Source organism: Mustela nigripes, chromosome 12, assembly GCF_022355385.1.
Source record: "Mustela nigripes isolate SB6536 chromosome 12, MUSNIG.SB6536, whole genome shotgun sequence".
NCBI classification, from domain to species: Eukaryota; Metazoa; Chordata; class Mammalia; order Carnivora; family Mustelidae; genus Mustela; species Mustela nigripes.
Window position 1 is genome coordinate 147,637,216 of NC_081568.1, and position 21,716 is coordinate 147,658,931.

General features: G+C 46.0%; 1 protein-coding gene across 1 annotated transcript in view; it reads right to left on the reverse strand.

Moving 5' to 3' along the window:
* Positions 1-21,716, reverse strand: part of RNF130 (ring finger protein 130) — a 134,313-nt gene that overhangs the window by 40,133 nt on the left and 72,464 nt on the right. Inside the window, exons 4-7 of the mRNA XM_059416400.1 lie at positions 12,680-12,751; positions 10,804-10,886; positions 3,495-3,591; positions 1,279-1,483 (exon numbers count right to left, since the gene is read on the reverse strand). Of these exons, the coding sequence (XP_059272383.1) occupies positions 1,279-1,483; positions 3,495-3,591; positions 10,804-10,886; positions 12,680-12,751 (457 nt within the window). The remainder of the gene's footprint in view (positions 1-1,278; positions 1,484-3,494; positions 3,592-10,803; positions 10,887-12,679; positions 12,752-21,716) is intronic.

The window sequence follows — 21,716 nt, forward strand, 5'->3', positions numbered from 1 at the left end:
TCAAAATGTAAGATTTTGAAAGGGCATTTCGGCATAAAATATAATGAGATCAGAACTTAATGTAGTAGTAGGTGCTCAATAAATGTCGATCAATGAAGAGCCTACAAAAACTCACTGATAAACAAATAACCTGTTTCTTTTATTGCTATTGGATCCGTTTTTAAAAATCTACCCCCTAAAACCTGAAAACATGAAAAGCTGTTAAAACAAATCGCCAGGACGTGGTAGGAAATGAGTCAAACTGCATCAAAGAATACTTTTCCTTGTTTTATAACTGAATGAAGTCTCCCTGAGTTTAGACAAATGATAGCACAAATGCTGGGACACTGTTCATGACTACTAATCTCTGGTCGCTGGGAAACATGTGCACTGCAATTGAACAGCCCAGACATGCCTTACTACATGGAGGAAAAATCCTTCGTGATGGCTTTCTCTGCGCCGCGGCCTCGTGGGGCTTAGGGCTGGAAGTGACAGCAAGCGACAGCACGCACTGGGGAAGGCAGTACCACAGTGGTGACAAGGAGCGCGGAGAGAGGCGGTTAGATGGAGAGACCACGTAGAGGATGGAACTGAAGGGGACAGCTGGCTTGTTACAGGGTGAATGCCCACAGGGCCCACACACACACACACGCTGGCCGGCCCACGCACACTGTCCTTTAGCCTTGGCCATTGACACACTCGGAGCGCCACGTCTCTCCTCAGCAACACTTCACCCGGCAAGACATTCCAGCCTAGTGAGAGCGTTTTTAAAAGCACATCCTCGTTTGGCTTTTTCCCGCCCCAGATACAGTGACCCCAAAGAGGGAAGTGCCAAGACACCAGACTTCATAAAGTGAAGTGAGCAGCAGCAGGATGTCTCAACCACCCCCGGAGCTGTTCAACTCTGTTCAGATTCTGCCCTGGCTTTGCACAAAGCCGCCTGCAGCCTGGTGCTTGCGGCTGGTGACACCACACGTGACACCCGGCGTCGCATCCCAGAGTGACCGCTTCCAACGCCCGTGGGCAAGGCAGTCATCAAAGCAGGTGTCTGTACAGATACCGAGACAACTTGTCAGATGGCAGCTGTTCTGACTTAGTACACAAAAATCCACAAGCTCCTTATTACAAGGAAAGGTCTGTCTTCCCAAATACCCATTTCAACAGCAGTATCTGTCACTTCCTCCGTTACAGACTAACTCCCTGGCCTGGGTGACTGCCTCCTCTGCCGTCTGGAGCAGTCAACACACACCAAGCCACAGCAGCAAACCTGCCCTGTGCCTGGTACAGGGCCCCACTTACTTGTTACTGCAATGTTGATCTCTCCCGTTCTGGGAGTGAGCTCCCCATCCTGAGGAAGAGGCGAGATCCCCGAAGTTCGAAGTGGCTCGAGGCCTAGGGAGTTGTCGCTGGCAAGGTCGCCTAGGGCTGATCTTCGGTTAACGGCCTGGGTTCTGGTGAGCCTTTCCATGTCAAACGCTACGTTATCAGTACATGGCAAATTTGGCTGCAAAACATTCCCAGATTAAGAGTACTTAGAAGCATAGCAAATCTGACAAAATTCTAAATGTCTGACACCCTGCTGAAAGACTTAAGGATTTTTTTTTTCCATGTGACTTCCTCTCACTTCTTTCCCCATTTACCCTTTCTCACCCAAGGGTTTTCCTTTAAAAGAAACAGATGATTCCCCCCCAAACATGATACAAAGGAAACCAAAATCCACTGCAGAGCTGAGAAAACTGGACACTTGAGCTTCATGAAGAGATGACAAGCTCTGGCGGACACAGCTAAATGACAAACAGGAAAACGCCTCACTCTAGGTCTTCCAGTAATGCTGAGGGAGGGCAGAGAACATCAAATACTGCTTTCCTCCTACTAACTTCTCTGAAATGCCCTGCTCTGAAAAAGTTTTTAAATGTCTCTACCTTTAGACAGAAGGAGAGCACACGACCAAGAGGAGATCAATGGTGAAAAGACCTTTGAGCTGTGGGTAAACCATTGGTTTCAAAATCAAAGCATATGGCCCTGAAGGAGAGGTACAGAGCTGCCCTGAGCCAAAGCTTACCCACTAAAAAATGGGTGCGAGGTCTCCTGAGGTAGCAAGATGGCTCTCTGATTTCCCCAGCAGCCTTCAGTTCCAGCAGCCAGCACTGGAAGCAGAATAGGGAAGGATGGTGGAGAGGAGCTCAAGAATGGAGAAGTGACAGCTAACGAGACCCACAGCAATGGCTTCCTAGGTAGAAGAACTGCTCTAGATTGCCCCACAGCCAGAGGAAAATGCTTAGAATGATACCCAGTCAGAAAAGGTTTACTATTGCTTTTAGATTTAAAATTATGAGAGCTTGTAATAGACTCCAGAAGGATGTTCTTTAAAAACACAAGGGAGATGTGTCTGTACTTCAAAGAACAGGACTGAAGGCAAACCAACCACACCAACCAAAAGAGGCAAAGTTAATACTTCTGGAAACATCTGCCACACATCAGATATCAGGGCGGATGTTCTATGCTAAACACTTCCCATGGGGGGTGACTATTCCCCATGTCTGGACACATTTGGACTGTGTGACTGGTGAGTGACTGTGACTACTAACCTTTGGGAGCCACCAAGGATGTGGGGGACACTCTACGGGGCACAGGATGCCCCCCACCCTGATGGAATGATCTGGTCCAGTGTCAGCCGTTCTGAGGAAGAGTAACCCTATGTTCAACTATATCAGTGACATGGTCTCTGGAGCTGGGAGGAGCCACACTGCCCGCCTGGACCACTCGGGTGTTGACCGATGGCATATTTCACGTGGGATTTCTCAGATGAGCTTTGGGTTGCAAAGCTAAAATGAGCAACTCATCTGCTGGACACACCAAACTTCTGGTCCCACAAAGAAATCGTTCATCCACTCTTTCTTGAGACCAGCAAGTATTTTATTTTCCTCGAAGGGGCATTAATTTTGGACAGATATGTCCTCCAGGGTGACCTGGAGGAAGTCTCCCAAGGTCCTTAGTGAGTCAGTGCTGACCCGCCTGGCCAGAGCTGAATGAAGGACTGTGTCGCCTTGGACCAAAGGCCTTGCCAGGCACTCACCGCCCACCTTCATGTCCAGTGGCTGACTAGGGAGCGAAGCCAGATTCAAGAGAACGAAACTTAAGTGATGACATAGTTTTATAAGATGCTGAATGAGGAAAAAATTTACTACAGGACCAAAGTCAAAAGTCTCTATTTCTAGCCCTTACAACCCCCCCCCCCCCCAACTCTGTAATGAAAGCAAACCCCATCCCTCTCTCTGTTGCCATTCTTCCCTGCATTTCCACCACCCAATGGCTTCCGAGTGGACTAGTTCAGGTCTTTATCTTCTCTTCTGGGAGTTCCCCAAGACGGGTTGGACTCTAAGAATGTGTAAGAATGGCCGTGTGGCAGAGAAAGCTGTGCTCTCTAGGGAGACTTAACTGCACACCTGTCCCATGCTGGCTGACTCATATGCAGACACCACCACACAAAAGGAGTGACAAAACAGGAAACATACCACAATTCCCAGGGCCTTCAAAATATTAAGTTTGCACATTGGACAGGTACAATGTTCACTAAGCCAGGGATCCACGCAGGACTTGTGGAAAACATGCCTATAAAAACAAAACACAAGAAATGGAGAGTTGTATCATGGATTATATACTGAACAACTGTTAGACCCAGAAATGGAATTTTAGTTAGTCTGTTTCTCCCTCCTCTTGGAAATATCGGCAAGTCCTAAGAGAAAAATATTGGGGATGTATTAAAATACAGCTGGCAGAAAACCTCCTGACCCCAATCTGTATGCTAAAAACTGGCAAGTGGTATTTGGCAGTTCAGTCTTTTTATTCTAGCATTTGAAGAAACAGGATTTTCCTTAAGAATGGAACAAACTATACCTTATCAATCACTTATGCTTTATACAACAGCCAGAGTAGAAGGGAAACTGAAGAAGGTACGAACCAAGGGTTGAATGAAGAGTTTTCTGCACAACCATGAATTATTCATGGAACTTGGTTTCCATGTCATTTATAACATTATTTAAGAAGACTTCTAGGCAATGTTTTAAATGTGAAAGTTAGGGGCGCCTGGGTGGCTCAGTTGGTTGAGCAACTGCCTTTGGCTTGGGTCATGATCCTAGAGTCTCAGGATCGAGTCCCACATTGGGCTCCCAGCTCCACGGGAAGTCTGTTTCTCCCTCTGACCTTCTCACCTCTCATGCTCTCTCTCACTGTCTCTCTCAAATAAATAAATAAAAATCTTAATAAATACATAAATAAATAAATAAATATGAAAGTTATGAGGTGGTTAGGAGTGTTTTAAAGATGAAGGGTGCCTAGGAATACGGTGACACTGAGCCAACAGTTTTCAGTGGAAATGTCAAGGGGAGAGAGAAAGGATAGGTGATTTTTTTTTTTTTCCACTCAGGAGAGTGGAAAGTCAGTCTTGTGATGGAAAAGCAGTCACAGAGTCTTGCATTCTTAAAAAAGGGACCTGTGCCTTGTGGAAGGGAGACTTTGAGGGAGCTGTGGCAATCACTTCTCAAGTTCAAGGACTCCCAATGGCAGCTGGTAGAAGCTAAAATGAGGCCCCAGAGTCCAGGCCAGAGAGGGAGAGAGGCGGGTGCCAGGACACATAGCCTGGGCACCTCAGAGGAGCTATACTTGAAGTCTCAAGATAAGATAAAAGAAATTTCAGGAAAGATATCAGATGGAAACATGGTACGCCTTTACAACTTTGTGAATCTGTAATTTATGTGTGGCTTATAATTATATGCAGCTGCTTAAAAATGCAGTTTTCATCAAATTAGGAAGGGGTCTAAACATCTTGCTGCTTTACTTGGGATTTGGAAGAAACATGCATGCTTACAGCTTCAACCTCAACACTGGATCCGCACCCACCTACTGACACTTGGTGACTTTGCCCTCACTTCTTCGGGGAAGAATAAAGATCTCGAAGACTGATTTTATCAGTGCAGTGAACCAGAACTTCCTTGTCCCAGTTGGCTTTTATTTAAACCTGCAGGTTTTTACTCAAGGGGCAAAAGTCATCAAACCATAGGTGAGCCCGAAATTCATTTAGTACACACAAAGCACATCCACTTCTTGTTCTGGTATCCTCGTAGGAGAGTGCTTGGATTGGGGGGAGGGGTTCAGGGGGTGGAGGGAAGGGCTCCTGTCTGCAGGGCCCCATACCCCAGCAGCTGTCAACTGTGCCAGAGTTCACTATAGTCTGGTAAAGACTAGCATAAGGCTTCTAATCTTTCTGGGGATACAGACCCCTTTAGGTCGACTAAGTGACAGGATCTTTCACCTCACAAGGGTCTATCTGCCTAACCTCTGACCTATAGACCTCTGAAGGTCTGGTTAGTGCCGGGTTGGTTAGTGGGACGGGTGATGGAGGCCAGCTTCATGTGGGGTGGATGATGGACTTTGGGTGGTTGGCAGGTGACAGGAGAGAAGAGGCTGCGTGACCTGTGATGGGTCCACTGGCATCAGCTGTTTGCAGAGACCCTGGTTTCAGCAAGTAGCCCCAGCCTGGGGGGCAAATGGTGGTTTGCTCTCCTGGCTGTCCATCATTAGCATTTTCACTTTTCTTTTTTTCTTAGCCTACTATACAAATGCCTTTCATTTCTATTACTGGTTGTTCAGAAAAAGATGGTATAATCCCATATTTAATTTTTAAAGCTGCATGAGCTGAGTGTTCTTTGTTTATCTGTTCCTTACCTTTAATTATACACAGGTTTTCCCTATGTTGGGGTTCTAAACTGTTCCCTTTGAGGTTTGTTGATGTAAAGGACTGTCCCTCCATCCCCCCTTGCAGTACAGTAATGGACAACTATGACTAACTGGGTCTCCAGGGAGAAACTCAGAACGTCTCCCTTCCCTAGCTGACCCCAAATCTGAAGAAATTAAGTTTTTTTCCTTAAACTAAAAAAATCTTTTCCTTGTGACTGTGTGTGTACCCTGTGTTTCTCCTCTTGACCACCCCAACCCCAGTCAGCCACCTACCCACTCCCTCCTTCGACAGAGTCCCCGAGAGCCCGGTTCCTGCACCTCACCTTGTGGGGAGATGCGGAGGTTGTCAGCCTGGCTCCCACACATGCCCCTCTCGTCTGAAAATGGCCCCGCAGCTTCCCTGTTCACCCATGGGCCCTCTGATGCAGACCCCCTGCCTCCTCGGGGCCACTGCTGCTATCTTGGTGGGTAACTGCCCTGTGTTCCTTCTTGCCCTCCTCACCCATCCCCTTCCCCTCTTGTGTCACTGCTGCACAAAGCTCGGCGGTGGCCCACCCATTCCTCCCAGACACACTTCTGCCTCCCCAGTCTGAGCCCGCCTCCTGGCTGTGTCAGCATGGAGCTGCCAGGCCTAGAGGCGAAGGCACGCGCTGTTTGGAGCGGCAAGTGATGAGCTGTCGTAGAATATTTAGAAAACCCCCAGCGGCGTGCAAATGCAAGGTACCATTAAACACGTGTTCAGCCAAAGTCATGCTAACGTTTCCCACACTAGCCCAACAAGTGGTAAGAACATGTGTGCAGGCCTCTGGTGCCAGCATGCCCAGCACCAGCGATGTCTGACTAGCTCACAGGTATACCCTGGGCCCACATAGTCACCTCAGTGGGTGGCTCCAGGGGCCAGCCAGAGAAGCCCTTCCCACTGTGATAAAAGATTCGAGCAGTCAGAGTACACGTGAAAGCAGGAGATGCGCCGAGGACCAGTGAAACGTGGAAAGAACAAGCAGATCAGAACTTCGGGAAAAAAGCTCTTTATTCCTGCAAGAAATGCTCTGGGGTACAGAATGCAGAATGAAACCAATAGTAGGGCGCCCTCCTCTTTCCTACTTCCTGCACAGCTCACAAACTGGAGAGGGCAGAGCAACGGCCGGAGGTGGGGAGAGGAGGGTGCACTGTTGCTGAGTGGTTTTCCCAGCTCCTCTTGGTACCGTGCAAGAGCCTGGCAAATATAGAGGGATCCAGAATTATGAAAGGTCAGAGATGAGAACTCTTCCCCCTTGCCGGGCTGGCAGCAGACACTGCTGGAACAGGCTCTCCCTCAAGGTGGGGATACGCCCGTGATGCCTGACGCAGTGGCCAGAGGATGGACCCCTTTTAGGCTCCCTACATAGCATCCTGGACACATGGTGATCTGAGCGATGGCCCTTGACTTCTGACAAGTATTTTTAACTACTAAAAGAATGTTGTGGTTGACCTTTAAATAAGAGGTCTAAATAAGGTGACAGTTTCTAAGACGTGCTGGCTAACTTCCAAGGATGATCAGCTGTAATCAACAGACACAAGCAGGAGGCGCCCAAACGAGGCCAAGAGCCATCTGTCCACAGTAAATTAATATGAAGGAAGAGGAAAAAGAAAGGTCATGCAGTAAAAAGGCAGCAATGCATGAGCTCTGCTCTCTCTAGATAGAAAGTCTAAGTTCAGTCTGCAGAGAAGCTTGTTAAAAATTAAGGATGGAGGGGCCTCTGGGTGGCTCAGTCGGTTAAGCGTCTGCCTTCGGCTCCGGTCATGATCCCAGGGTCCTGGGATTGAGCCCTGCATCGGGCTCTCTGCTGGGCAGGGGGCCTGCTTCTCCCACTTTCTCTGCCTGCCTCTCTGCTACTTGTGCTCTTTCTCTCTGTCAAAGAAATAAATAAAATCTTTAAAAAAAAAATTAAGGATGGATAGAAACAAAGGCACCTGGGCTTTCCTTGGTTCCTCACTCAAGTGAAGAAGGGACAGTGAGCACAGCTCCTTTCTAAAGTCTGGCCGTGAAGGGAGCAGCCGCAGGATGGTGTTTAGCAATGGCTTATGACAATGGCACAGGACGGGCTTGAATATGATGAAATGTTGGCGTATAGACCGAAAGAACAAAAATTGGCAGGGGCAGAGTCAGCAGAGTAAGGTTCCCTGGGCACGGGGAAGCTGGGGTGGAAAGAGTGTGTCAGAACAAAAGGAGCCCGCCGCCATCCTGATTGGAAGGGACACTGCAAGGCTGGGTGGGGAGGCAGGAGCACCGAAAGCTTGAGGCCGGGAAGCGGAGGGAATTTTGGGGTCAAACAACCACAACTTTGTCCGTGAAGCTGCGGGGGAAGCTATCTGGCCAGAGTGAGGAACAAAGGGATGAGCCACAGTGTTTAAAGGAGAATGAACAAGGAGAGCCAACCAGGGAAAGAGACAGGTGCTCTGTGCAACACTCCAGGCCCAGCTGGGGTGGGGGGTGGGGCAGAGAGAGTCCCATGGGAGGCAGGGAGGCGCCAGCACGCTCAAGGGAGAGGTAGCAGAGTCACCCTTCTGCTCTGTTCCAAAGCCCTACAGACAAAAGAGGAAGGGCAGGATGTCCCAGGCAGAGGGAAGAAAGGAGGTAGCAACCCACAGCCCAAATTCATCTGTAAGTATCCTAGAGGGGGTCCCCCAGAAACCAGAGGTGTGGGGAAGATGTGAAGTGAAGATGGGAGATCTGGCCGAGGCCACCCTCTGTGTGAGTGGTTGCCTCGACTTTGTGTAGGGGCTGCTGCGGGCCTCTCGGCGGGGCGGCCAGGGACACCGCTAAAGATCCTGTGATGCACAGGCCAGCTGCCCCACCCCCGACCCCAAAGGATCCCAAAGAATCATGTGGTCCCAAAGGTCAACAGTACCAAGGCTCAGAAACCTTGCTCTGGGTGGGAAGCTGTTGATTCCGGTCCCATAGAACGTTGCTCGACGTACAAGGTTAATTTTTCCTATACCTGAGAATCCTGCTGTTGGTACCATTTCAGTGAGGTAAACGGCTGTGCTGAGCAGAGAAGGCTACCACTTGCTGAGGCTTCAGGAGTACGTATAATGGAGAGCACCCGGCCCCAGAGCAGAAGGGGGACTTGGGCAGAGCGTCAGACAAGGAGGCAGCAACAGAACACAACCCACCGAGGACATAGTGCCCTAACAGCGGGCACAGAGAAATGTCGTGAAGTTTGCCAGAATTCTAACATCCAAAAGCAGACCGCAGCCACAGGCACAGCCACAGAAGGGCGAGGCCCGGGATGGAGGGGCACACTGTGGAGTGCTGCTCAGGTGACTATTACGAGCCACAGGCCCAGGCTCTGGGTTGTGTTTTTCTTAACACTCCCCACGGATTCCGACACACCGTCTGGTTTGGAGAGCACTGGATTAAGTTAAGAAAAAGGAGAACGAAGAATCAAACTTTGGAACAGCCAGTGCTCAGGAGGCGGGGAGGAGGGTGAGCAAGCTTCCAGAGTAGTCTATTTTTGGTGGAGGCCCCCCTGAGGAAGACACTCTCGAGCTAGTAACAACCACGATTGGCTTCAGAGGCCTTTGTTCTTCCGTCCAGATGGTCCCTCTGGGGGGGTGAGAGGGACTCTGGCCTGAAATAGGAAGACAGAATTTGGAAAGACTTCGCCTCTTCCTGGTGATTCTGGTGTCAGAGATCTGTGCAGGTGAAAACAGGTTTAAAACCAGCTAAGAGGGCGCCTGGGTGGCTCAGTGGGTTAAGCCGCTGCCTTCGGCTCAGGTCATGATCTCAGGGTCCTGGGATCGAGTCCCGCATCGGGCTCTCTGCTCAGCAGGGAGCCTGCTTCCTCCTCTCTCTCTCTCTGCCTGCCTCTCTGTCTACTTGTGATCTCTCTCTGTCAAATAAATAAATAAAATCTTTAAAAAAAAAAAAATAAAACCAGCTAAGAGTGGGTAATGCTTTATACTGTACCTACTGATGTTCCTGGTTTGTATTTGGATGTGTATTTCCTCCAGCCTCACGTTTTAAACCATACCTGATGGCAGCTGAAGGAAATATGCTAATTATGCAATTTAATTTTCTACAGGAAATGTACTGTTAGTTTTGTAGATTTTCCTTTATAAGTAAACTAGATTGACTTGAATTCTAGAAGCTGGTTTTCTGTTTCAGCATATGGAATTATTCTTAAGTTCTATGATTAAGGAAAAAAACAAAACCCCTCACAGATCTCTCTAGGTTTAAAATCGATGACTTTGGAAAGAAAATGGTACCGGCAGCCTCATGGAGATAACCACTGACAATTATTTCATTTGTTCACATGTTCTGTGTTAATAAGTGGTCAGCGTGGTTATGTTTTAAGGGAGCAGAAAAAGAAGAGTTAAAGTCTTTGATTTGAGGCTTCTCAGTAGGCGAATTTGTATTTTTTCCATTCGACATGCTTCTAAAGAACATTTGCTCTATTTAGAGACCCACACACGAGTGAATGTGGCCCGATATACAGAGCAGAAAAGGCAGACCTTTACTTGGACTCCCCTGTTTCTGGACCATGAGACCCCGGCATCTACCAGGAGGGTCCTTGTCCCTCAGGTACAGCGGGGAGAAAAGCACGGACCCTGGCACAGGACAGTAATCTCAAGGGCATCCAGCAGAGGGCCTGGCCCAGCAGCCAGTCCGAGTAACCCAGGTTCAGAAGTATTGGTCCAAGTCCTAGAGTTTTGGTTCCCGGCGACAAGTGAACACCACAGAGCCTTCACGGGAGGGCCTAGTGATGCACTGGGATTTAACAGGACGAGGAGCAAGGGGTTCCTTTTGAAACCCATGAGAGTCCCAGAATTGAACATTCTTGACTGTTATGGTCTTAGGCTATGATGTGCCCAAAGGTTCTCCCCAAGTTTCTCACCAGCAGCGGAGGCCTGCTGTCAGTGTGTGGCGAGGCACACAGATCCTGCCGACTGCTACCCTGCTCACAGGTAATGTGGTGCCCTGCCCCTGCCTGCCGCCAGAGCCTGGCAAGCAGGTGCCGAGAGCCAGTGGGACCCTCGCCCTGAGAGGGGGGCGTGCGTGCCCCACAAGCAGCACTCTGTTTTAAACAAAGGATGCGGACATACTTGCAGGGGAGAATCCGCACCACATCATTCTGCTTGTAGCTCTCGATACAGACTGCGCAGTGGTCGAAGTCGGGGTCTGTCTCCTGTGAGGAGAAGCACAGGCATGAGAGTCACAGGCTAGAACAGAAGCCATACAGAAACGGGGAGACAATCCAGCAGAGCATCTTCCCGTGGCACCCACAGCGAGCAAACCGTTAGGAAGTGAACAGCTACCAACACTTCTCACGTTTTCAGTTGCTTAACTGCACTGAACCAAATGGTACCAAAACCCCTCTACCTCGTTTTGAAACTATGTTGTAATAGTTACTGCTAATTCTATTTGTGAAGGGTCTTAGAAAGTAGAATTTTTACTTGTGTTTCAAGATTCAAACACACCATCACCGTGGGCACCCTCCTCTCACCCCACCACGGCGGCATCATGGCTCTGGGCCAGCGGGTTTCCCCACACACCCTCCACAGTGTGGGTCGTCCTCTGACCATGTATCAGAGTGCAGAAAAGATGGTGAGCCCCCAAAAGACCAAGCCCCAAGGATGGGAGCTGGTCCCAGGTCTGGGGTAGAGAACAATCATGGCCCGACCCAACCCTGGGTCTTTGTGGACACTCAGGAGGACTCAGCCGGGTGGTCGGCCACCCAGGTTAACTGGCTTCCTTCCTTGCCCATGCCAGGAAGGGACTCCCCTGAATTGTCGTAAGTGGATCACTACCAGAAAGTAAGCCAGGAAAGGGGAGACAGCCTGCTGTGTCACAGCCACCAGGACTGAAACTCAGTGGGACAACTCTGGGTAGGTCTAGGAGATGCAAACTTGGTAGAGGTGTTGGTATGAATAAGGAAAGACTATTTGGTGTTAGCCTGAAGGACAACACAGGATGGGTAGTTTAGACCAGCTCTGGGGAATTTCAATTGATGTGGCAGCTGAAGGCCACCAGGCCAAAAGGGTGACTATTCCCTCTGGGATTAGACAGCTGCTGTCCTGATGCTGCTTTTACTTTCTGCTGATGTTTTTACCTGTTTCTTCCCTTAGTGTTCACTGAAAAGGTCTCCACCCTCCAGAGACGTGTCAAGGGGGTGGGAATAAAAACGGGTGAAGTCAAGAAAATGGAGAAACTACAGAGGATGGAGAATTGTCTGAAATTACCCTCCCAGGGCTGTTCATCACAATGTGAGAGCCGAGTGCGCTGCAGAAAACAGCTTTGGGCTTATGCCTGTAGAGGTACAACTTTTCCTTCTAGATAACCGAATGCATGGCGTGCTGGCTCCAACCCCAAGCTGCTGTTTGGTCCTCACGCAGCAGAAGCAGGCTCCACGTGATGCGAGGCCCGACCGGTAGCTCTGGTGAGCCGTCTCAGCCATGGCCTCAGTCACTGGCTTTCTCACTTGGTCTCCCCACGCCAAGGGCCCAACCCTGACACACTGGGCGCTTTCTTCCAACTCTCTGGCCCACTGGGCAGCACCTTGTGAATGACACCCCCGGGAGATGTGGGGCTCCAGCTCTCTGGTGAACTGGTGAGGGACTAAAACACAAAGGAAGCACAGGGAAGAGGATGTATACTCCTGGCCACTGAGGGCACCAACTGACCCATGAGGGCTCTGCCTGAAGGCATCCTTGGCTGCGGTGCGACACCATGGCTAGGGTAAGGAGACCAGTGCAGCTGGTAATGGAGGAGCACTGCAAGTCCAGGAGAGTCAGAAACTCTAGGATGGCCTCCAAATGAGGCATGCTACGGGTAAGAGTTCAAAGGGAGGCTAGTCTAAAATGAAGCACTAGATCGTATACCCAGAGAGGCACAAATGATTAGGGTGTGTTCTTTCCCACCAAATCGAAGGTGAAACTACTTTACTCTTTTTATAATGTCAAAGTTATTTCGCTACCATACCTTATCACCCTTTTTTACTGTTCTGGTGGTCAATTTGCTGATGGCTTTCTTGGCAGCATCTCCAAGACGACGCTATGACAATTACAAAGAAAAACAGACATTAATGCGAGATCTCTAGATGACGTCCTTCACTTTAAAGTCGTTAAATGTATAAAGCCTCTGTTATCCCATAACATTCCCTAGGTCATGTTACAGGAAAGGATTCTAACAAAGCAATTAAAAAAAGAGAAAAACTGGCAATTTTCCCATAGATTCAGCTTTCTGAATTGAATTACTGAATTATCCTGAACATTGAATGAACCTTGAATAGTTCAAGAGTATATATAGTGGGAAAAAAACAACAGGGTCATAACCACTGCTGCATCCCTGTGTTTAATAAACCTCTGAAATACTACAGTGTTAACCGAGATCTACTTCGTGCACCTGTCAGAGCAGCAAGCATGGCCCTCATGGCTCTGGGACAATCAGAAGGATAAATTCGAGTCTCCAATGCCCCCGCGGTGGTGCAGCATGGTGCCCAGCGAGGCAGGAGAGAGGCAGTCACGAGTTCTCCTTTTGTCTCCACCACCACAATGCTCCGTGAGCTTAGCAAGGTGCATTTACCTTCCCAGGGGTGAGTTGTCTGAAAGGGTTAAGTCACAGAATCTCAGAGACTGGATAGATCCCACATTTGGGCAGACATTGCTAGATACCAAGGACCCAGAGGGGGAAAGACGGTGCTCCCAAATCTCAAAATGCCAGGTGAATCGGGGGACAGACCAGGAGATACTGTGACTGAGTGCTGCACAGCAGAGAATGCCTGGGTGGTGTGCGGCGCAGAGGGGCAGCCTAACATGGTGGGGGTTGGGGGCCGGGGCAGAGGAGGGATGTCAGGGAAGGCTTGAGGAAAGGAGCCCTGAGCAGAGATGTGGAACACTAGTGGGAAGGAATCTGATCAGGAAAAGCACAGGGGACAGGAGGGGCCTCCTGGACAAAGGAAACCTAAGAAAAAGAAATAGGCATGAAGCACAGGACTATGAAGGAAATTATTCGATATCGCTAGGATGAGCATAAACCTGACTGTGCAAAACAGAACGTTCTGGGAGTCAGAGGGCCCTATCAGTAATTACACGGGACAGTGGGTGCAAACAAGCATGCTGAGACAGGTGGTCACTCTGCACACAAGCAGATCTTGAACAGTGAGAAGAGGTAGATGCTGAGCCTGAGGGGGGATGGTGGGGGCTAAGAGAAGGGGAGACCTTGGATTTTATATCCTGAGGATGAAAAAAAAATCATAGAAACATACACATTTAGGGGAATTTAAAAATACACAAAAGAAAATAATGAACTTCTATGTAACTACCCATCATCCAGCTTCAATGATCAATGTTTTACCAATATTTTCCATCCTTCCATCTATCCCCTCCTCTTTACTGTGCTAGAGGATTTCAAAGCATATCACAAAGCATTTCACACATAAAACTGTCACTATGTCTTATAGATAGGGGCTTTCATTTGCTGCCACTGTCTCATCTAACAAAATTAACAATAATTTATCAACATTATCAAATGCTCAGACTATACTATAATTTCCCCAGCTCTCTTAAAAATGTCTATTTTTATTTTTTCTTAAATATTTAATTTTTTTATTTGAGAGACAGAGAGATTGAGAGGGGAGGTCAGAAGGAGAAGCAGACTTCCCGTGGAGCTGGGATCCCGATGCAGGACATAATCCCGAGACTCCAGGATCACGAGCTGAGCTGAAGGCAGTTGGTTAACCAACTGAGCCACCTGGGCACCCAAAAAAGTCCATTAAAAAAAAAAGATTTATCTGACAGAGAGACCACGCAAGCTCACACATATGTGGGTGTGGGAGGGGAGAGGTAGAGGGAGTGAGAGACTCTCCTCATCCCTACCATGGCTGAGAGTGGAGCCCAACCTGATCTCATGATCCTGAGATCATGACCTGAGCCGGAATCAAGAGTTGTCCATTCACCCAATTGGCCACCCAGGCGCATCCCCAACATATCTTTTTACATAGTTGGCTTGACCTAGGGTACAAAGTACAAACATTGCATTTGGTTGCTGTTCCCTTCAATTTTCTCTTAGTCTGTGAGAGTCTCCTCTACCATATATATATCTTTTTAGCCTGTGGAAACAGAATTGACTTAAACTGCATATATTGAAAGTGTACAATTAGATATATATTTCTAAGCTTTTATTTATTTATTTGACAGGGAGAGAGAAAGAGAGCACAAGCAGGTATAGCAGCAGGCAGAGGAAGAAGCAGACTCCCACCAAGCAGAGAACGCCATGTGGGACTCGATCCCAACACCCTGGGATTATGACCTGAGCTGAAGGCAGAGGCTTCACCCACTGAGCCACCTGGGTGCCCCTACAATTAGATATTTTGACATGGCCCTCAAAACCATGACTACCATTAAGACACTGTATCTATCATTCCCCAATTTCCTTGTGCCTCTTCCTAATTCCTTCTTCCCATCATGGCTTCTGTCCACTGCCTACTTTCTGCTACTGTACTTTATATTTTTCAGAGTTTTACATAAATACGGTACACTACATACTATTTTGTATATGGTTTCTTTCATTCATCATAATTATCTTAAGATTAATCCATGTTACTGCAAGTATCAACAGTTCATTGCTTTTTTACTCTATGTAGTATCCCACTGTACAGATACACAGCAATTTATCTTTTACCCTATTGATGGAACTTTTGTATTGTTTGCCAGGTTTGGGCTACAATGAATAAAGCTGAAAACCACCTTACTGACTTGCACAAGTCTTCGTGAGGACATGCATTTTCTGTTCTCTGGGGTAAATACTTTACACAGTAGGGAAGACTGGCAATAGGGTAGTGTGTTTGACTTTTTAAGAGACCACCAAAGTGTCTTCCAACGTGAGTGGGCCATTTTTATATCTCCACAAGCTGTGTATGAAAATCCCACTTCCTCCACATCCTCACCAACACTTGGGTGGTCAGTCTTTTCCATCTGATTGTAATCACTAAGAGGCATGTAGTGGTATCTCACTGTAGCTCAAGTTTGCATTTCCCTAACGACTAACGATGGTGAGCACCTTTTCATGTACTTGTTTGCCATCTGCATATTTCTCTGGTGAAGTGTCTGAATCTTTTGCCTGTTTTTCTATGCAGTTGTATGTTCTCTTATTATTGATTTGACAGTATACTACATATATTTTTTAAAGATTTATTTATTTATTTTGGTGGGGGAGGAACACAGGGAGAGAAGTGAGAGTCAATCTCAAGCAGACTCCCTACTGAGTGGGGAGCCTGACGTGGGGCTCAATGTCATGACCCCAAGAGCACGACCTGAGCTGAAATCAAGTGCTGGAGGCTCAATCAGACTCAGCCACTCACAGACTGAGCCACACAGGTGCCCCTATATTACATATTCTAGATCCCATTCTTTTTGCATACATTTTCTCTCATTTTGTGGCAAAAGTTCTTAATTTTGATGGTCAGTTTATCAATTTTTCACTTGTGGACTGTACTCTGGTATCATATCTAAGTAATTTTTGCCTATCCCAAGATTACAAGCCTTTCCCCTATTTTCTAGAAGGTTTATTGTTTAGGTTTTGTACATAGGCCTCTGATCCATACTGAGTTAATTTTGTATATCGTTGTGAGGTCCTGAGCACAGGTTTGTTATTGGCATATGATACACAATGGTTCCAGCATCATAAACTCATCTTTCTCCACTGAACTGCCCTTGTAAATTTGGCAAAAACCATTTGCCCATAAATGTGTGGGTTTGTGTATGAACACTATTTTGTAGCATGTATCTATTACTAAGCAAATATCACACTCATTAATTTCTTATAGTTATTAATTTCTTGTAGTGCTTTGTAAAAACGAATTTGAAATCAGTGTTACACCTCCAACTTTTTTTCCCCCTTCTTTCCAACATCCTTTTGGTTGTTCTTGATCCAGTGTGTTCCCTAAGAATTTTAGGTTAAGCTTGTCAATTTCTATAAAAAAAGTTATCTGGGATTTACATTAGGATTGATCAAATTATGATCAAATGCATAGATCAATTTGGGGAGAAGTGACATCTAACTAGCACTGAGTCTTCCCCTGAACACTGTATATCTCTCCATCTGATTAGTTCTTATTTAATTTCTCTCACCAATATTTTATAGTTTTCACTGTATAGGTCTTACACATCTTTTGTCAGATCTCTAACAATTTCCTGTTTATTTTGTTTGATGCTAATGGAAATGGTACTTAAAAAAATTCAATTCTCATCCAGTGCTCATATGGAAATAAAATTGATTTTTGTATTATATCTCTCAACCTTGCTAAGCCCATTTATTAGTTCTGATAGGCTTTTTATAGACACCACCAAATTTTCTAAATAGATGTTAATGTTCTTTGTGAATGAAAACTGCTTTACTTACTCATTTCTTTTTTTTAAAGAGAGAGCAAATGAGAGTGAGCAGAGGAGGGAGAGTGGGTGAGGGGGAGAGAGAATATCAAGTAGGCTCTGTGCCCAGTGTGGAGCCCAATGTGGGACTTGATCTCACAACCCTGAGATCATGATATGAGCTAAAATCAAGAGTGGGATTCTTAACCGAATGAGCCACCCAGAGGCACCTACTTATTCCTTTCTGATATGGGCACCTTTATTTATTTATTTTAAAAATATTTTATTTATTTCTCAGAGAGAGAGAGTTAGCAAGAGCACAAGCAGTGGAAGTGGCAGGCAGAGGGAGAAGCAGACTCCCCAATGAGCAGGAAGCCAGATGCAGGACCTGATCCCAGGACCCTGAGATTGAGATCATGACCTGAGCAGAAGGCAGACGCTTAATCAACTGAGCCACCCAGGAGTCCCTCATTATGTTCTTTATTCCTTGTTGTGCTGGTTAGAACTTGCAGCACAATGTGGAAATGAAAGTCATCGAAGCACAAATCCTTCTATTGTTCCTAATCTTACAAAGAAGCATCTGATCTCTCACCATTTCATATGATGGTAGAGCTGCTAGTTTTCCACTGATGCCTCTTGTCAATTTAAAGAAGTTACCTTTTATGCCTAGTTTATAAAAAAGTTTTAAAGTCAGGAAGAAATGTTGGATTTTCGTAAGGGATTTTTCTCCATCTACTGAGAAATATGGTTTTCTTTTCTTTTTTGGGGGTCTGTTAGTATGGGAAATTATATCAATTAATTTCTTAGTGTTTAAATAGCCTTGCATTCCTGGGATCAACACAACCTGGTCATGATGAATTAGCCTTCTTATATATTGTTGGGTATTATTTGCTAAAATTTTCTTTAGAATTTTTCCATTTTTGTTCAAGAGGGATTCTGGTTTAGTTTTCTGTTTTGTGATGTTTTCGTCTAGTTCTGGTATCAGGATGTTGCTGGCTTTACAGGAAGAAATGGGAGGTATTCCTGCCTTTTCAATTTTCTGGAGTTTGTATATTTCTTCCTTAAATGTTTGATAGAACTCAACAGAAACCATCTGCCTGGAGTTCGTTCTTTCTAAGTTTTACACTACAAATGCAAATGCAGTTTTCCTGGTAGATACAGAGCTAGTTATCTTTTCTTCCTGAATGTGTTTTGGTCATAAGGGTTTTTCATGGAGTTTGTCCATTTTGTATTAATTGCCATAGAACTGTTAAAAATATTCACTTATTATCCCTATAATCTGTAGTGATGTCATTGCTCTTTTTTGATATTGCTAATTTGTGCCTTCTCTCTTTTCTTCCTGAACATTGCGGCCAAAGGCTTATCAATTTTATTGATTATTTCTCAGCACCACTGTTTTTGTTTTCTAGTTCACTGACTGCTGCTATGATCTTTTATGGTTTCTTTTCTTCTGTTTAATTTGAATTTAATTTGCTCTTCTTCCCGAGTTTCTTTAAGGCATACATTGACAGTATTCGGAATGTTCACCTTTTCTAATATAGGCACTGCTTTAGCGGAATCTTGAAAATTTTGATATTCTGTGTCTTCATTTTCATTCCATTCAAATGATTCTCCTATTTCCCTTTATCCCATGACTTATTTAAAAGTTAGTTTCTAAATATTTAAGAGTTTTCTGAAGACTTTTGTTGTTAGTTTCTGATTTTTTAAAAAATATTTGAGAGATAAAAAGAGAGAGCCCACAAAAGCATGAGTGGGGGGCAGGGGCAGAGGCAGAGGGAGAAGCAGACTCCCCATTAAGCAGGGAGCCCATCACGGGGCTTGACTCCAGGACCCCAGGATCACGACCAAACCCAAAGGCAGATGCTTAACCAGCTGAGCCACACAGGCATCCTTGATTTCTGATTTAATTCCAAGTGGTCAGAGAACATATTCTGCAGGACTCAAATACCATTAAATCCACTGAGACCTGTTCTATGGCTCAGAGTACACTTGAAAAGGCTGGATGGAGTGTTCTTTAAATGTCAGTCAGGTCAAGTTAATCAATGATGTCTGTTTAAATCTTTTTTACATGCTCACTGATTTTTTGTCCACTTCTTTCAATCGCTGAGAAAGGGGTAGAGGTCTTGGACTCTAACTGCCGGGATATATCTCTTGCAGCATCCCCTTAGTTTTCATTTCACATCATTTTGGAGCTTTCTAATTTGTCAGGAGCATAAATGTTTAGGTGCCAGGTCTTCTCACCAATCGAATAATTTCTGATCAAGAAGTGACACTCACTGGCTGAGAAGTCCCCTGAGAACAAGAACCGTTCTCCCTTCTGGCTTTATAATTTTGACTACACCAAGAATCTCATGTTAGTGGAGTCCTACAGTATTTGTCGTTCTGTGACTGGTTTATTTCACTCGGCAAATGCCTTCAAAGTTCACCAGTGTTGTAGTGTATTGCAGAGCTGTCTTCCTTTGTAAGGGGAATGATATTCTATTGTATGCACACACATTCTGCTTATCCACGTATCTGTCGGTGGGCACCTGGGTTGCTCCCATGTTTCAGCTACTGTGAACAATGCTGGGTTCTCTATTCCACAGGTCTGTCTTTATGCCCCCACCATACTGCTTTGATTACTGTAGCTTTGTAGTAAGTTACTAAATCAGGCAATGTGAGATTTGCAACTTAGTTCTTATTCAAGATTGTTTTGGCTGTGCAGCTCAGAGAGTCAAATCACCATTTCACAACAGGGGGAAGATGAAGGGAGAGCAGGGCTGGGAGAGTGCACGTTGGGATATATGATGTCCAAGGCCAAGCATTATGAGTACTGAGACCTGGCTACTGGAGACAGCAAACATGGGTCATGGTGGCCTTGACCTGAGTCACAAAGTGGAAAGACAGAAAGAAAATACTGAGTGGAGGGGCCTTTAACTGGGACAAGGTGGTGGGAACAGGGTAATGTTTAAATCTTACTGAATTTCCTGAGGAAAGGGCGCAGACCAACTTTAATGAAGGTTGGTGGAAGGATCTCCCACAGACCCTAGATGACAAGTAGTCGGGGTCAAACCACCAACTGTAGTTTTATTCTAAAAGGATATAGACTCGGCAGCTGTGCTAAAGGGAAGAGAAAAGGGGTTCTGACAGTCCCAAGAGCCAGAGAACCCAGAAACCAGCATAAAATACCTCCCCACACTTCTGAGAGAGAGACTGCTCACTGAACAGAAGCCTCGGCAGGTGACTCTGAGATACAACCAGGGACAGGGACATTTCTCAGGCTCCACTTTACAGATAAAATATAACAAGGGAGGGAAGATCAGATAATTCAGGGCGGCCCACTCCCCTGAGGATCTGAAACACCCACCACAATCCCCCCAAAAAGAAAGGGCCCTCCCTTCCTGAGGAAAACAAGACCTGGACTGAGCAGAACAGGAACAGGGCCGGGGGGGTGCGGTTGGGAGAGGAAACTCTTAAAACTTGAAGCTCATCTTTTCTGTTTGCCATTTCTCAGGCATCCCTAATCCTTGTAGTCGTCCGTTTTCTTGACAATATGATTTCATATGTTTCTGCTGTTGTCTCTTAACTGTTTCAGGCAGGAGGGTAAACCAAGTTCATGATCTGATTCTATTTTGGCCCCAAACAGAAGTCTCCACAATACTTTTTTAAAAGGCCATTTTAAAATGATAAAACTGGGTTATTTGTCTAACAGAGTGTCCCATATTCTAAATTTGGCTGCTTGTTTCCTCCTGGTGTCACTGTACTTGGTCTATTTCTTACGAAACAGCAGTTAGATTTAGGCTCGCCTGCTCTTGTGAATGTACGTCCTAGAAGGTGCTGTGTGCTTCCTCACAGCCCCCATCGCCAGGACACCTTCCCTGCCCTCATGGACATGAAGACAATCAATAGATTCAGGCTTTGTCAGCTCCATCCATCCATCCACTATCCAGTTCCCTACATCCTCCAGCTGATCTTAGCATCAACTGATGATCACTGCCTAAGGCTGGCAGTTCATGAACGGTTACAAAATGGTGGTTCTGTAATTCATCGATGAGGTGGAATTCTTTTACAAGGAACTTCCCCTCACCAACTAGTTGGTTACGATGCAATAATACAATGTGTACAGAAGACTCAAGATGGATCATTTTTAAGGGTCATTTTTAAAAATATTTTATTTATTTATTTGACAGACAGAGATCATAAGCAGGCAGACAGGCAGAGAGAGGGAGAGGAGGAAGCAGGCTCCCTGCAGAGCAGAGAGCTCGATGCGGGACTCGATCCCAGGACCCTGAGATCATGACCTGAGCCGAAGGCAGTGGCTTAACCCACTGAGCCACCCAGGCGCCCCCATTTTATTTTTTTTAAATAGGCTCTATACCCATTGTGGAGCCCAACCTGGGGCTGAACACACGACCTTGAGTTGGGATAGAGATTCATTATTTTATTAAGGATCTAAAATGGTAATTTTGCCTTTCCTTCTGCATTTAGTAGCTGGAATTATTCCACAAACAGGGGTGTTCCTTGTTACTGGGTCGTCATTACCATGGATAGAGGAGCTCTGTATTCTTTTAGAAAAAGGAAAAGAAACCAGGATTTCACACTATTTCCAATTCAAAAATTAGATCACAATGTTACCACTTAATGTCTTTAACTTTTAAATATTTTTCTTATAG